The 17,500-nt window shown below is 41.5% G+C and overlaps 1 protein-coding gene across 2 annotated transcripts in view; it reads right to left on the bottom strand.

The window, feature by feature from the left end:
• LOC138038488 (fibrillin-2-like) overlaps positions 1-17,500 on the bottom strand; it is a 79,388-nt gene that overhangs the window by 13,421 nt on the left and 48,467 nt on the right. For both annotated transcript variants that reach the window (XM_068884365.1, XM_068884364.1), the window contains 14 exons: positions 17,344-17,496; positions 16,047-16,172; positions 15,291-15,410; positions 14,016-14,138; positions 13,135-13,257; positions 10,658-10,783; positions 8,552-8,677; positions 7,141-7,269; positions 5,369-5,515; positions 4,523-4,585; positions 3,827-3,952; positions 3,035-3,157; positions 2,056-2,178; positions 956-1,072 (listed from right to left, as the gene is read on the bottom strand). In XM_068884365.1, the coding sequence (XP_068740466.1) occupies positions 956-1,072; positions 2,056-2,178; positions 3,035-3,157; positions 3,827-3,952; positions 4,523-4,585; positions 5,369-5,515; positions 7,141-7,269; positions 8,552-8,677; positions 10,658-10,783; positions 13,135-13,257; positions 14,016-14,138; positions 15,291-15,410; positions 16,047-16,172; positions 17,344-17,496 (1,725 nt within the window). The remainder of the gene's footprint in view (positions 1-955; positions 1,073-2,055; positions 2,179-3,034; positions 3,158-3,826; positions 3,953-4,522; positions 4,586-5,368; positions 5,516-7,140; positions 7,270-8,551; positions 8,678-10,657; positions 10,784-13,134; positions 13,258-14,015; positions 14,139-15,290; positions 15,411-16,046; positions 16,173-17,343; positions 17,497-17,500) is intronic.

Here is a 17,500-nt window from a genome sequence, read left to right as displayed (position 1 = left end):
GTACAGTCACAAATCCGTGTATTTTTAGATACACTTTGCGCGCGAAACAAACAAAGAGCCGCCAATCTTAACCAATCTGAAGAAGCCATGTCACGTGTGACTGCTTCTGTCATGTTTTCTTGGGTACATAACAGATTTTCGCGGGAACGGGCCTTCTAAAAATAGACTCATTTGTGACTGTGCTGGGGTGCCCACCTATGCCATAACACTCTTATCTATTAAATTCACTCTTGGCGGTATATAAATCCTAAACCATAACCATAATTAAGCTTCAATGCAGTAAAGAGATTTAGCCTCGCGTTAAAGGTGACGTGAAATTTCCGTTTAGCCAAATGTCAAAGATACTTTTTTGATCTTAGATCATTTCTCGCCTATAAGCTACAGATAACGAGGAATTTCTCAAAAGAGAGAGACAAGTGAGACTAATTTTAGAATTTTCATGCTATAACGCGTGCGGCAAGTAACAACCTGCCGTTTTTTTGTTGGCCGTTTCACGTCAACGCAATAGGGAGCTTAAGCAACGACAACGGCGACGGCAACGAGAACGTCACAAATTTGCATATTTAGTAGGCAAAAACAATAGCTTTGCACGCCCTGCAAGTGCGTTTTTCACTTTTGTTCATTTCTTTGCCGTCGTCAGCAAATCTACAACGTGAAATAGCCAAATTTGAGGTTTTATGGACAACGTCATTACTTGAGGATAAATTTTCATTTTCTGCCCTTAATTGAGCGCCGTTCCTACCAGCGTCATTTTTGAGGAACTACCACAACCCCGTCATATTAAAAAAGTTGAAATATTAACGAAGCGATTACAATAACGCGAATTTATATTTTGAGATGACGTTCTCGTTGCCGTCGCCGTTGTCGTTGCTTAAGCTCCCTAATGCTACATCCCTCAAATGTTACAATATCGAAGCAGCCGAAACAAGATTTTAAACGAGTTCATTTCACGCACCGTTGCAAGTCCTCCCATCTCCCCTAAACCCAGCAGGACATTGGCATCTGTATCCACCAATGAAGTTTTTACAAACGAATCTACATAGGCTGCTGTTTTGACTGCACTCGTTGATGTCTGCAAGAAAGTATATCGTCATCATTATCATCCTCATCAGCATCATCGTTGTCATCACCCCTATCATTTGATGATAAATTTTTATTTGCCACTATCAAAAATGCCATAACAGTCTTTGCTTGTCCCTGCAAAATTTTGCATTAGCATTGTTTCCAGTTTCTCCTCCTGGGACTTACAATGGTCCCACGAGAAAATAAAAACAATGCTTATGCAAAATTTGGAGGGACAAACAAAGAGTATTATGATATTTTTGATAGTGGCGAATTCAAATTTACGGATGAACTCTCCGAAATGGAAACAACTTTCCTTTTCTGGACACCAGCATCTATAAAGACAATAGATTTGAAAAAGTCGTAGACCTCGATGTGCGCTCTACTGATTAGTTCCAACAGAGTGTTTTCATGTGACGTCACGGCGGCCATGTTGGTGTCCCTTAACAAAGGAACGGAGGCCATGTTGGTGTCCCTAACTAATCCTCCGTGAATCCAGCTCTATTATAATGCAAAGACTTTCTTTTGTTTCGGTGGAAAAACAAGGTTACTGATCACGTGAGTGAAAACACTCTTTAGACACATTTCAGTTCGTCTCACCCACGGAAATGAAAAAGGCTTCATCAAAAGAGAGGCTCTAAGATTTCTCAAAACAAAAATTCTTCCAAAAACCTATTTGAAGAGAACTTTAAAAACTTCAAATCGCATTTGCAAATTTTAAAGATAGAGTGCAACCCTCCTACAAAAACCGGCTATAGGCAAATAAAGTAATCTTGCCTTTCGTCACACAATCGGTACCAAACCTAAAACAAATCCTCATTAAAAAAACTGGCATTTGATAAAACAGCAACCATTCCTGAGCGAAATCTACAAAGATCCGCCCCTCATATCGTACAGAAGAGGGTGATCGCTCAAAGACCTACTCCAGTGGTAAGCTTGGGGATTGTGCAGGCCTGTCAACACCATTTTTTACAATTATAACTTGCCCCTTACCTCTACAGTGCCTTTTGTTGGGAGCCAGCTCAAATCCGCGCGGACAAACACATTTGTAGCTGCCTGGTGTATTCACACAGCGGTAGGCGCACAAATCATAGTTGTCGACGCATTCATTCACATCTGTAAAGCCAAATACAAATACATTTTGAGAAGGGTAGGGTCTCCAAACGACTAGGGCTTTCATATAAAGAAGCCTCCCTCCCTTCCCTAATCAATCCACGCTTCTCCAAAAAGTGTGTTGCCGACAACAATTTCTTGTCAAAACAAACAGTACGATACTAGAGAGGGTATCGAATGGACGGTGTAGAACAAATTTACACTTTGTTCCAGATATCAATTACGAACTTGCTCCGACCGTTTTTTAATCTGTAGAAAAGCTTACTCCTTTGGATTCCTGGTCCCCAGTAGAATATGGCCATGTTCACTTGTTCCGTAAAAGAAACTACAGAAAGATAAGCGCACATCTGACACCACCCCCACAGCGACGCATGCGCAGAGTCATATCACCCGGGCTGTTGCAACCATGGACAACAATTTCGGCCCTGTCGTGCCTCATTAGCATAGCAAAGCCGTGGAGCTCAGTATGATCTCAAGGAACATGTTTGGAACTCTTTACTGCCGAGGGAAAGCACCCCTTCCAGCGACAGATGAACATTATGCTCGTGGTTGTCGTTGGCTGGAGACCGGCAAAAAAAGTTCTCCCACAGGATGCATACGTGATGATGCGTCAACGGATCGGTGTGCACGCAGATTTTAAGTCAACAGACTAGAAGCAAAGTAAGCACAAACCAACCAACAATCCTAGTTTTTTTCCCCTTTAAGAGAAGCAACAGACCCCGCGGAACTCCCGAAAGCCAAAATTGTTCAATCACTGCGTCAAAATGTAACTTGAAAGGGTTCTCAGGTAAATAAAAACGATCCCATTTGAGCTATATACAAGGCTAAGAGATAATGGAATATTGCGCGTAGCTCTTACCGACACACCGTGGGGAGTAACGGCCTTGGGTGTAGCCCTGTGGACAGATGCATCGATAGGAACCTTCAACGTTGCTGCAGTTGCCATTACCGCACACTCCGGCTGTCAGACACTCGTCTTCGTCTGGGAAAGAAAACAACAGAGCATGGCTATTAGCTTCATCATCGTAATCAACAACACCAACAATATCGATGTCGACGACATCATAATGCCAAACATCATCATCATCAACAACTACACCCATTTTATCATCAGCATCATCATCATCACCAAAGTCATGTTTAGTGGCTGCTCTAGGATGGTGCAGTGGGTCACCAGTGGTTGTTTCACGTGATTTGGGGCTAACTGACGTTATTACGAGTTTATTCATGATTTGCTAAGGGGGCAGCCCGACCGATTTTTATTTTGCCTTTGCTTGCGAAATCGATAAGTTTTAGATGGTCGTTTTTTGGTTTGAGTGCTTCGAAAATTCTTTCTAAATTATTTGACCTTTGAAAAATCCTCTTACTACGCATATTTTCCTTACTTTTGAGGGAAATCCAGTTTCTGCAGAATGAAACCGGAGGCGTTCTGTTTAAGCCGTGTCTTGAACACGGTCTACCAGACCTTGGAGACAGTTTTTCCCAATAATACAGACCTCCCAGCCTGTGAATAACAAATACGTACTTCATCCGGCATCAACTATTCCCGTTATCTCCTTCGCCTTTGTACTAATGCAATAATCAGCTTTTCCAAGGAACACAGCTGCTACACTAAAGAGTTAATTGACAGAATGCCTTTGATAACACTTACCAACACACTTCTTTCCAGTTGGGTCAAGTTTATACCCCATCTTGCATTTGCATCGATAGCTTCCGTCATTGTTGATACATTCTCCATTTTCACAAAGATTTGACAGGTGCCGACACTCATCCACGTCTACAAATACATCGATCACGGCAGCATGGTCACATGACTGTACATCGGAACCTTTAAACTAAATTGAGTACTGGCCTTTTGACTTCAAGGGGTTATTATTGGCTAGACTCGATACGAGAAAGGGATACTGACAGATGGAGAAAAAATACCTTGATACCCTGCGATTAGTACGAAAATACTTGGACCCGATTGCCGAAATGACCGTTCTCTTGCCTCTTGCGCGCGAAACATGCATACAGCTTCCGCTAGAACGCTGAGATACAAAGATACGAACGGAAAAAAGAGAGAGACACAAGAGCAAACAATGTAGCTAGGAAGTCACTCAAAAAAGACAGACGGACAGCTTATCAGACGCACGTACAGACAGTGAGGCAACACACAAACGAAGAACTTTCTCAAACTGCATGGAACTGCTTTCATATACGGTTCAATCGCACACTATAATATTACCCTCGCATTTTTCGAGTTTGTGCGTCAACTTTGAACTCTGGAACTCAGGGCGAACCAGGTTGCTTAGCAACAGACTGCGGGCTAAATGGAAAATATGAAAGGGAAAATTGCGCCTCTTACCTGTTAGTCCTTGCCTGTTCATTACAAAGCCGATTCCGTTGGGGCAAATGAGAGCGAAATCCGCTGCAAATCACGAAAAAATAAACAATGATTAAATACGAGGGTAATTGTTGGTCCATCTTCAGTTCCAAGATAATAAGCCAGTCAGGACCAGTACACAATCAGCAATAACAATAGCTATGACAACAAAATCTGATGTTCGATAAACCACTGCTTTTCCTGAGAGGCTTTTCGGGGAAAACGAAACGGGTAATTCAAATAATAGAAAAGATTGATGGGTCTCAACTATTTTAAAGTTAAAATAGAATTTATACAGAACGAGCACACACTGCATGGGAATTAGAACGGGATCACTCGGGATCTTTTGTCCCGCATCTTGAACACTCGGCTCTTCTGTCTACATTAACCTCAGCAAAACTAGTCAGGTCATTTCTTTTACCTCTAAGCTGTTGCAACTTTTTTTGACGGTTGTTTGCGGTTGTGTAGGATTCATACCCCGTTGTTACCGCAAGTTGCATTTGTCTTCCACTTTACCACGCTTCGTAAATAACCAGTAAACAGTTGCATCCTTCAAGCTGAGGTTGTACATCGTGTTCTGTAAACCTTTTAATTGTTTATTTCACATTCTTACAATGGAGTGTTTATAACTGCAACCTCCTACAATTTTTTTGCATTGGGATTGGGCATTGGGTGGGGCAAGGCAACCTCGTTCCCAGGGAGACCCTGGAAACGAGGTTAGGGACAAGGAAGTGCGATGTGCCTCAAGGATTTTTTAGGTTGCAGATTGATAGCTATAACAGTACATCCGCTGCAAAGAAAGACACTAACAAGTACAGTAGAACTTACAGGTGTTTTTCCGTGGGCATAGCTCGCAGGGATCACCCCAGCCTGCTCCCATAGTACAGCAGCACACGGATTTTCTCATCTTCCGAGCCATCGGTTTAGTGCAGCCATTCTCGTCAAAACTCCCGAAGCAATACCCAACTCGAACATCTGTTGAAATAAAAGCAATCCACCTTAACTTTTATCCCAAACAGTAATTTAAGGTGATCTAACAACACAATCCATTCGCTGCAAAAGTTCTAAACCAAGGGCTAAGTGTCGAATGAAACTATTGCACTTCGTCTGCGAAGAATTACCAGGCCTCTGTCCTTATAAGGCCTGAGCGGATCAAATTAATTTGTCTCCAGTGCGTTGCAACGCAACCAAGATTTGTGTCACCGCTAGGCAGTCCGCAGACTATGCAGTAGAGAGTTTTAGATTCTAGGACGAGAACGACTACGAGTACGAGATTTTCTCATAAGACAACAGTGTGCGCACGCAAACCAGCGTCATTTTGGCGGGAAAAACGGGATGCCGTCGTCATTTTAGTACGAGGTTTTGCAAAAATGTCGTCGAATCAAAACAAGTCAACAACACAGTTGCAGTTTTGGCATTTTTTGATGAGCAAAAAGGCTCAGTTACCAGCAATAAGAATAATTGAGCAACCTATACTGCTAACAAAGAGTAAGATTAAGCGTACGGGTTATAACTTTCCTTAGTATTTTCGCTAAAAACGGGCAGTCAAAACTCGTACTCGTTCTCGTCCTCGTCGTAGAATCTTAAGCCCTATATTTTCATGTTGAAAACAACTTCTCTGTTTTCTACAAACATAGGATTTAAAGACTACTTTCATCAATGGCGACCACCTTTTCATTCTTTTGTATTTATGTTAATTAGACCTACTGCCCTCATTTTGAAACTAAAATTCTTCTGAAATTTGCTCTTTGTAGCGAGTCTAAAACGGCTTATTAGAATATTTTTATTTGACCGCCATTATGAAAGAGGTCTATAACGAAGTCTATAACTGATGTTTTCCCAAGCATGTATAAATAATTAAGGAGCGGTGGTGAGCGTAGTTGATGGTGGTCCAGGACGTCGTTGACTCATACTTCAAATTGTTACCAATCTTCCGATTGCTGCCGATCCAATGATTTTCCTGACTTAATTCTCGTTAAAATGCGCTCAAAGCTGTATGATTCACAAGTATAATTTCTCTCTCAAAGCTCCACATGCACATTTCTTTAATTTTCGATTACAACACTACACTCGAATCTTAGAACAATAGATCGCAACAAATTCCTCTCGCACGCAGTACTAATGGAAAATCAGTTCGTCTTGATTTAATTGCTCTTCACGATGACAGATTTAATAATTACACTGGAAATAATAAAATGCCTCTAGAGAGCTAACAATCAACTTCAAAAGGCTTATTTATCAACGAATAGATTAGCGCACGACTTCTGACACAAATCTGCTCATCTGTCGGGTACCAGCAGGTAAGAGGAGAAAGTCCTACCATACTGTAAAGCGAAACTGGACGGAATGATTTTCTGGTCTTCTGGAATAGGGACCATAAACAGTGGGCTACCATCTCTTAAGGACTGAGCTACACACTGTTCAAAGAAGAGCGTGGGGTTAATCTCAAAACTCATTGTCTGGCCTTTTTCTTCCCAGATTTGCGTGGCATCTCGCGTGTTGTCTCGCTTTCTCGCCAATGGTGTATCGAAGAGACTTCTGAGTAATCCAACAAACTGCTGAAACACGGAGACAAAAATCTCAAGTAACGAGCGCCTTACCAATGCAGCGGTTGCCGCCGTTGCCAACTTCATACCCTTGGTTACAGAGACACCGATAGCTTCCAGGTGTGTTCAGACACCGACCGCCGACTTGGCAATAGTTAGGATGTTCGTCGCATTCATTTACGTCTGTATGGAAAATAAGTGTAAAAACAAAACAAAGTAGTTGAATTCGAGATCACTGAAGATAGCAAACTGGTTCTCGCTGTGAGTAACGAACGGTGTTCTACGATAATTTACTTCGCTACTCTCTAAACACCACAGCCTATGGCAACTTTTATCTCGCGAAATTCTAGAGCAGAGCAGCAATTGATGTTAATGGTGCGATGTGCCCGTTGGAAGGACGATAAATTGGTTGCTTGGCAACGCGCGAGAGGACTATGATTCTTCAGTTGCCTATGCAACTAGCCTATCCTTTTAGAGCAGGCGCAGGTTGTTCGAAGCATGGTTAGTGCCAACCAGCGTTACATACCATGGAAACCTATAGGTTTTGATACCTCTTAACCAACGGTTAGCTCTAACCAGGCTTCGAGCATCCGGCCCCTGATTGTTACATGATTACTAATATAAATGGAAATTTTTCTCCATTCTTATTGGCTAAGAGAAATGCAATTTTCAGGTACCACAGAACAGATTTAATTTAGCGCAAAAAGAGGAAACAAAACAAGCATTCTTATTGGCCAATGATAACCAATCATATGCAAGAAAAGAAGGCGTAATTTTTGCCTGATTGCAACATACGCGCTCGTTCCTTCTGCATAATTATAATAAGCAATCTTGAAATTTTCCAGGTATGTTATCAAGTAATTGTTACATGGCAAGCAATTCTCAGGCCAGATGGAGCACTCTGATTGACTGGTTTTCGGTCGGGATTTTACAGTACAGATTATTACCATAGAAACGGTCCGCTCCCGTATTTTTCTCTCTCCGGGAAATTCAAGTTGAGCGAAACACAAGCGGAATTCATTCTTTCATCACAACAGTACAATCATAGCAAGGGGAATTTAGTTTTACATGTAAAAGGTTACCGTTGAAAAAGTTCGCTGATGGAAGACAAAGATTACGAACGTTCACCAAGCGGAGAAGTATCCGATCGCTCAAAGGAACGATGCCATATAATAAATAACTTACTTACCTCACTTGCTCAGGACCGTGCTGGCGAATATTGGCCCTCAAACGCTTTTGTACGGACCTCGGGTCCGTATTGCCACGACCTCGGGCCAATATTCCCCAGTACGACCCTAGCGCTTGGTTTGTAAGAGATTATTACATAATTTTCCTCGTGCAATTTGGAATAAATAAACAAGAGTAAACTACCAATTTTATTCGTCTTTGAAAAAAGTTACTCGTGCTTATTTATTCTAAATTAAACTCGAAAGCATGTGATTATCTTTACAAAAAAATTTCTTACCGACACACCCATTTCCGGCTTGGTTCATTCTGTATCCCCTCGTGCACTCGCACCGGGATCCACCGATGGTGTTGGTACACAAGCCATTTGCACAATACCCAGGAACTTCGGTGCACTCATCCACATCTACAAGACAAACATTGAGGACAACTGCAACCCGCGAACAGATGGGGATAGACCGTATCCCTGGTTTTCATCCACGTGATGAGACGGCCATCTTGGCCCCCCAAGTTTTGCATAATAATAGAGTCAAATTCCCAAAAAAGACATTTTACAGCATTGTTCTGTACATCAACATGACCGCCGTGACGTCAGATTAAATGGAGGGCAACAACTTATTCTTTCGTCTTTATGCTAATCATCCTCACTAGCCTCGTTAGCAAGGACAAAATTCAAAAGAACTTTTGCGCCAAAGTTTCTTGGTCGCTATTTATGAATACGGTCTATTGGCTTACACGAGTGGCCATTCTCAATCCCATGGGTAATAATATACACTTAATGACTGGTCCCGAGGGAAACAGTTCATTTTGTTTCCTGAGAATCTCAATGTTTCCCCGAGGCGCAGCCGAGGGAAACATTACTTGTGGTTACACACACCTTGGGTTTGGGGCCTTCCGAAGGGTGAATGGCTTGGGTTTGGTTCAGGTCAGGTTTTATGTTACCCCTGGTGACGCGGTTTACACAGTTACAGACTCCCCTCGGGGTAAAATAATAGGGTATAATTAATATAATTAGGGATCTTCGTGTCTTAGCTACGTTCTGCTTTATGACTGGCCAAGCCACCTCGGGGAACCGTACTTTTCAGTTCAGGAACTGTCATGGGAAGTTGTTTTGTTCTTTTTGATGTATCCATGGAAATAACCCAAGGGCAGTTTCGGTCTAGGGAAAGCAATTACACGCAAAAACGTCCTTTCCCGTGGGCAAACGCTATTTACCCGTAGGTAAAAGGGCTAGTGTAACCACAACCATTGAAATTCGAGGGAAACAAAATGAACTGTTTCCCGAGGGACCAGTCATTAAGTGATTTGTTATAAAGCACAAAAAGGAAAACCTGCAATGGCAACAACAACGGCGGTCGTTGGTCAACTTTCGCGGGTAACAGTGCACTGTTACCCTCTGACGTCATAGATTTTGCACTGTTGCCCGCACAAAGACTTTTGGCGGGAAACAGTTTTATTGTTAGATGTCATAGGACCTCGAAGTAACCAATGAGAGCGCTCGCTGTTGGGAGAAAATTTTCAGCTATACAACAATTTCTCATGCAAGCTTGTGAATAGCCGGAAAGGTCTGGTGTCGAAGAAAAAAAACTGCAGAATCTACAGATATCGAGCAAGTCTTAAAAAGAGAAAGAGAATTTTCTTGCTTTTATGACGAGCAGAAATCTGCCGTTGGCCATTTCACGTAAACGCAATACAAAAAGTCTCTCCTGACACTAAAGCCTGGTTTACACTGCGACATAAGCATAAGCAAAAGCTATGTAAACCGGGAGTGACAAAAGCATAAGCATAGCCATAATAAAAAGGAATCGTTTCCATTTTCTTATGTCACGTTCATAATTGCGTAAACCGGCAAATGAGCATAAGCATAAGACCGAGGTGTAAGCTGTTTTTTTAATGCCAGCGGATATTGAAGTTAACATTGCCTAAGATGGCGTCCGAGGGTACTGATTTTTTTTGTACGAGAAACTTGCTGAGACGGTTCGCAAATATCCATGCCTTTAGGACATAATTGATGAGCCACAACAACCGGTTACCTGAAATAAGAGTCTCGGTCCGCTAGTTGTACGTCCCGTACCAGATTATGAAAGCCCCCTTGTTCTTGACTTTCCTCTTTTAGAAAATATCCCTTACCCTCTTTCTGTTTTCTCGTTCTCCCTTGTCGCTGTCGTCTTCTTCTAAGTAGCAGCAATAGAAGAAGAAGAATTTCATCTTCGAACGCCATTTTGGAAACGTGGGTCCTACCATTCTCCAGCGAGTTTTTTTTTTCCTCTGGAGCTAAGTGCGCTTGCCTATGTCGCTTCTCTTATGCTTATGCAACAAGTGTGACCTTCGTTATGCTTATGCTTATGTCGCAGTGTTGACCGGGATTAATCAGTTGTCTACTGACCTCTGCATCGGGTTTTATCGGGATTTGTAGTATATCCCGGCAAGCAGTCACAAGCGTAGCTCCCGACTTTGTTGATGCAGCGTCCATTTCGACAAACGCCCGCGAGAGTTGAACACTCATCGATGTCTATGGGAAATAAAGCAAAGGCAAATCGCAAGGATAACAACATCAGTAATATTCACACGTAGTTCCCTAAGTCCACGTTTTGCGTGAAAAGTAAGGAAGCCAAGGCCGGTTTCTCACTAGCGAAGCAACCATTAAGACAACCAAAATACAAAAACTCAATAGAACTGAATCTTAAAATTACTTAACGCTCACTCTTTCGTAGTCTATATGTTATGACACGCTCTTTTAAGACTTCTTCTAAAACTCATTAATAATTCATGAGCCTAACAGCCTATCAAAACACCGATAAAACGTCACGTGTATGAGCTTTATATCCTGATAAAACACTCCTCGTTAGTATTCTTTATATAAATAATACTAATAACGCATAGCTTGTTTTTTCTTGTATGCTAATATTCACTTCTCACAATTTGAACCATTGTTTTGAGTCCAGAGGGACACGCTCTTTGTGGAATGTTCTTTAAGCCGTTCAAAAAACTCGCAGCACGTGTTTTATCGGGTCTAAAAACACTCGGCTACGCCTCGTGTTTTTAAACCCCGATGAAACACTGCTGCTCGTTTTTTGAACATTACGTACAAATTAGCATTTCTTTTCCTCGTAGCACGGGGAATTTCTTAAATCCTGCACTTGCAGCATGAGCAACAGTATCCGGATCACGATTTTTCATGCCTCTTTATCACAAGTGAAACGTCCTGGGCAAAAGGCTTTAAAATCCGTTCGATTTTGTTGAACAGCGATGATCAAGTCGTTTCCCCCCCCCTCTTTCAACATTAGGGAGCTTAAGCAACGACAACGGCGACGGCAACGAGAACGTCATCTCAAAATATAAATTCGCGTTATTGTAATCGCTTCGTTACTATTTCAACTTTTTTAATATGACGGGGGTGTGGTAGTTCCTCAAAAATGACGCTGGTAGGAACGGCGCTCAATTTAGGGCAGAAAATGAAAATTTATCCTCAAGTAATGACGTTGTCCATAAAACCTCAAATTTGGTTTTTTCACGTTGTAGTTTTGCTGACGACGGCAAAGAAATGGACAAAAGTGAAAAACACACGTGCAGGGCGTGCAAAGCTATTGTTTTTGCCTACTAAATATGCAAATTTGTGACGTTCTCGTTGCCGTCGCCGTTGTCGTTGCTTAAGTTCCCTATTGTTGGGTATGCGCGTGCGCACTAGTCGGTATCTCAATGACGTATCCATGTCTGTATCCATAGTAACAACTACGGCTGCAGCCTGGGACTAAATACCGGACCTCTCGTGAAGCTTCTTGAATCAAAATAATTCATGTTGATGATTTGTTGAAACCGTTTCCCAACCCCAGCAATCAGCATCTTTCAACATCGTTCAACAAAATCGAACGGACGTTGAAGGTTTTTTTCCGTTGATTTATTCGCGCTTGGGCCTAAAAACTCAACGGGGAAACGAAGATCCGTATCTCGAACTCAGTTAGTAGGAGTTCGAAATCATAAATGAAGTCCACCTTCCGAGGTTAGTAAGATGTTTATTACATCTCTGAGATAATCAGGCGCGCGGGAATGAAAACTAGCTAAAGTCAAGCGGAAGGTTCAGCTACCACAAAGCCTGCCGCGTCAGACTCCGAAAAACGAATAAATCTTCTTGGCCTCTTGAAATAGTTGCTTGCAAGATTCAAGCAGGTTTATACAACGTAAACGACGTGAAAAACTTGCTAGAGAATGTTTTATCAAAGTTTCAAATTTAGCGGGTCATACTGTAGAATACAGGCGAGCCCGCTAATTTAGCCATGCAATCACAGCGGGCGTACTATCTGAGAGATATAATAAAGCGCATTATTTTGTCGACTGACCCTGTCTCGAACAAAGAGCGCGTTCCATTTGAAATTTAAAAGACGGATTGATTCTTCCGCTTTTGAACTGTGGAAATTTTCCATAAAAAAAACCGAGCGGAAAGAGTATTCTCCCTTTCCCAAAAAAGTGAAATTTTTTTTCGCTTCACATGACCTAATTACGAAGCCACTCGAAAAGCCTGACCAAAGGGGACAGGAAACTAAAGGACGTGTACGTGTCATTTACAGCACGTACAGTTAGTACTCTACTAACTATGTTTCAGCTAGAGTAAATTATATCAGTGTTATTTACATGGAAAATGTGATCACGTTTGTATCATAACAAGGTCACCTTCTATCTCGCACTCTCCTGAGCACATGTGGAAAAAATTTTTTGAATATCACTGGAGTGAGCAACAAACCTGAACGAGACTAGACTATACATTTTTTCCAAAAGTTGTGGAATGGCAATTCATTTTTAACTCTTCACAGAAAAGGTCTCTATTTCATTTTCCTCTTGCGTTGCATCGCAGAGTATTTCTCTCACCTTGGCAAACTCCGCGCCGATCGAGTCTGAAACCAATGTGACAACTGCATTTGTACGATCCACCAGTATTCACGCATGTTCCGTTGCCACAAACACCGCTGGTCTGCGCGCATTCGTCAATATCTGAAATCGACGGAGCACACTTATCAATTTTTAATATAAGACCCATCAAAACAGATTGCAATGCAATCGGAGGCACCAAAAAAATTTATTTACAATACACATAACAAATTACTGGATTATGTTTAGCTAAAGCAGTACAGGTCAAGTGCAAAAACTATAGGATGACGAGTCAGCTAAAGCTAATAAAATGAATTATATTTCGATATACGCTCATTGACGCTTTCTAATGGCGGCCGCTTGAGTTCATTGTATGCGTTAAAAATAGTTCTTATAAAGAAAGCGCGTCAAATAGCACTACACGTTATTTTTTAGGGAAGTTGCCGAGGAAACCAAAAACTCTTCTTAGGTAAGAGAATATGAAGGAATACTGTTTTCGAAATTTAAGAAAAACTACGTCATCGAATCAGTTTTTATAATCCTCTTCGAAAATTGGTGTTGTGCCGTTACCATGGCAACGGTTGTGTCCTGAGGACATCCTTAATAGAACTCTTTTCAATTGACGTCACGATATAGCGCCCAAAGCATTATGGGATTAATATGCGGACAAAGACAAAGACATTTTAGCGATGTTTGTCCTCATTTCAATCCCATAAGGCTTTGCAATAATCTATTTTTATCAACTGAGGAAAATGCTATCGTATCAGACAAATATCAAAACGTTGCCGACACCTTTCACCTGAGAAAAACCCTCACTAACCTCCTTAAATAATGTATCACGAATTGCACTCGAAATCATAAGATGACATTAACTAATGTACCTTCACAAGTGGTTTGATCATCTGATTTCACGTAGCCGCTGTTACAGCGGCAATTAAAACCGCCGATAAAATTCTCACACCGGCCATGTTCACAGTAGCCTGCTTCCAGACACTCGTCCATGTCTAAGAAAAATGCAAACACAATACAAAATTAAAAGAGCTTGTAATTATCCATGCCTTAGGCAAACAGTGGCCTGGGTATCAAAATGGAATTGATTCGATATGTCTACCGTCTGAAAGAGAAAGCAAGACCTTCCCTGGCAATCACTAACCACACCTAATTGGTTTGCACAATGGTCACTCGCGCCGAAACTTTAAACTCGTCGTCTAAAGCTAACTTTGTCTCGTGAAATGCAGTGACATGGACCAAGTGTGGGAGTCGTACGCTATTGGTTATTAACTCCCGTCTCAAATGAATATACTTACGGTCCGTTTATGAAATTTAAAATGTCATCACAGTAAAAAGAAGTCAAGAAAGCTTAGTGGAGTATGGATTCATCTATGGATTGGTCGAAAATCCGTCCCCATCCAAATGCAAGAGTTTCGTTACGAGGCCGTCTGAGAAGCCTTTGCACTGAAGAACAGTTTTGCAAGTTTGTGGGTCAGTTGATTATGAGGGGAATTAGATAGACGGTGCGCATGTATTAGGATTTAAGTGTTGGTATGCCGGTACCGGTACTGAACTTGATATTTTTTAGACTAAATAGCCTTCTCATCGGAAATAGGATCAGGGTATCTTAGAGAATTAGGTCTTGATTGATCTTGCTGTGTACTGTTTTAGGGTCGAGTATACAAAAACTTGTGACATGGGCCTTGTAGCTTGGGAGATACAAATACTCCATTCATTGTTCGGTATCAAAAATAACTTCTATTGTTTGTTATGATATGGTATTGTAGGGTATAGTATTTCAAAAGTGAAGTACAGTTCAAGTTTGTGAAGTGAGTACACTGAGTCACCTTCACACGATGCTAAACATATCTTCCCACTTAATTGACTAACAAAACACTAATTCATTATTTTTGCTTATAGGATATAGAGCGCTGCACTTGTTCTACTCACTGACGATGAATCAAGAAAGCTGGAGGCTGTCGAAGTTTGTCTTAACGTTGAACACTATAATTTTCCAACTTTGCGAATCCTTCCATGCTCGAATCCCATGATGGCCTTTATTTTCCAGTTCAAAAGAATCGATTTTTTTCCCGATTTCAGTCCCTTCGTTGTTCCGAATAAGGTGAGATAGCATTTACGCTAAGGAAGCTATGGAATGTACTGACCTGTGCAAGAAAGACCAGTGACGTCAAGCTTCGATCCTGCGAGGCATGTACAGATGAAGCTACCGAAGGTATTGAGGCAGGTGCCATTGTTACACGGTGACAGCTTGCATTCATCCACGTCTGTTTTAAAACAAGAAAATCACCTTTTAACAAGGACTAGTAAAGCCACGAAAATCATATTTCAATCTCGGATATTCAGTGTTCTGATTGGCTTACTCAATCTCGGTAATCAGTTGATGTACCACGTGACAACATTTCGAAACCGATTTGCGCCGGTCGTTTTGTAAAATTGAAGCAGTTCAAAGTTTAATGAATGAATGAATTTTTCTCACTTGTTGGACATGAGAGTTTCATATCCAACGCGAGCTCAAGAAATAATTGCTACACATCACTTTCAACGATAATAAAAAATGCTTAAAATAGCATTTTAGCAGACCTTTGGCAATTTTAATGTGAATCTCCGTAAAAACGAAGAATTTCTAACTTATATTCCATGTATTCCTATTCCGGAATACGGTCAATCGAACGCACCCGTAGGGCACCTTCGTTTTTGCGGAGATGCACATTAATATTGTCAAACATCTGCTAAAATGCTATTTTAAACATATCTCTATTATCCTTGTTGCTGCATAACGCCAGACATGGTGTTTCAAATCATCACTCCGCGTATTCCTATTCCGGAATAGGGTCAATCGAACGCACGTGTCCTGTTTGCACCTGATTCGAGAGTTCCGTAACACAATCTTGCATCTTTACCTTTACAAACGACTCCTCTTGCACCAATCGCGTAACCCAGAGGGCATTCACAGCGATACCTTGTTCTTGTGTCGATACACTTTCCGTACAAACACAACTCTGGGAAGAGCTCGCACTCATTCACAACTGCAAGTGTAAAGCAGTTTGACTTAGCGAGATCACTGATAATGAGATAGCAGGGTTAAAGCTATTTAAAGAAAACAATCTAATTTTTAATTGTGACACCCTTCCCCCCCCCTTCCGCCAGCATCATTTATCCATCGGACACTGGATAAATTAAATGATTATTCATTACTATTTATCATAAAAGGACGTCAGTCTCATTCTATTCGGAAGCTTTGAAATTATATCTTGAACTTCTAACTTACTTAAGGGAAATAGTGCTTTTTTTGTTTCTCGATCAGTACGAAGGACTGGATTAATAACAACCTCACTACCTACAAAGTCGGGGCGCCTCAACCAAAATGGAATTGAAATTCTTCAAACTTAATTAACTTTCGCTATGGTGGATGGGGTTACAAAACACAGCCAGGCTCTAATCACAGTGTACCTACATGAATTATCGTACACCCAAATTTATCATTAAAGATGAAGGTAACACTAAGGGTTCCAAAAGTAAAAAAGAACAATCAATGCATTATTGCGATTAACATCAAGGGCACAGTTACTCAAAGCCTGATTTAACTAATTCTGGATTATGGCGGGAAACTTAAATTGCAGTCTATAATTGGAAGCCTCCAGAATCCCCAAGAGAGTGATGCATGGAGAGCTAAAAGATGAAAGAAGAGGCAGGGAGCGCCCAAAACTCCGCTACAATGCCCAATGCAAAACCACCTTGCAAGAACTATCCATCGATATTGAGAACTGGAAAGTGCTAGCCGAGAATCGATGATGTTACTGGAGATCAGCTGTGTGTGCAGAAGCCAAAGCATACGAGGATGCCCGTATTGATCATGCTGAGGAAGCTAAACAAAGACCCAAGTCTTCAGTATTGGTTGACACTTCTTCGTCACAGTTCCTATGCAAGTTCTGTCAAAAGCAATGCCAAGCACGCATACGACTGATCAGTCACGAAAATCACAGCTCAAAGAGGATCTCACAATGAGACGCTAAAGTCTGTGTTTCCACAAGATTTTTAGCCTTGCTTTCCTTCAGCATAGGATTACAACTCAAGGATAAGGCTTTTTTTAACCGACCAAATTCAAGCCTGGGTTTGTACTTAATCGCAGATTAGTTACGGTGTTAATCCGCTTTGTTTTAAACAACTGAGGACTTAAATGTGGTCACGCACTCTTACCTCTTGGCGCATGCGTCACAGGAATGGTCGTTGTCAGTTGTTGAGAAGGTACGATGGCCGAAAAAGGACCAGCAGGACTACTAGAGAGAAAATCGGCCGTGGTTGGTCTCACGAAAGGTCCTGGTAAATCCAGGCATAAAGCAGTGAATTCGACTGA

Source organism: Montipora capricornis, chromosome 2 (assembly GCF_036669925.1).
Source record: "Montipora capricornis isolate CH-2021 chromosome 2, ASM3666992v2, whole genome shotgun sequence".
In the NCBI taxonomy this organism is placed as follows: domain Eukaryota; kingdom Metazoa; phylum Cnidaria; class Anthozoa; order Scleractinia; family Acroporidae; genus Montipora; species Montipora capricornis.
Note: the sequence above shows the minus strand (reverse complement) of the source record. Positions and strands in the feature narration are given on the sequence as shown.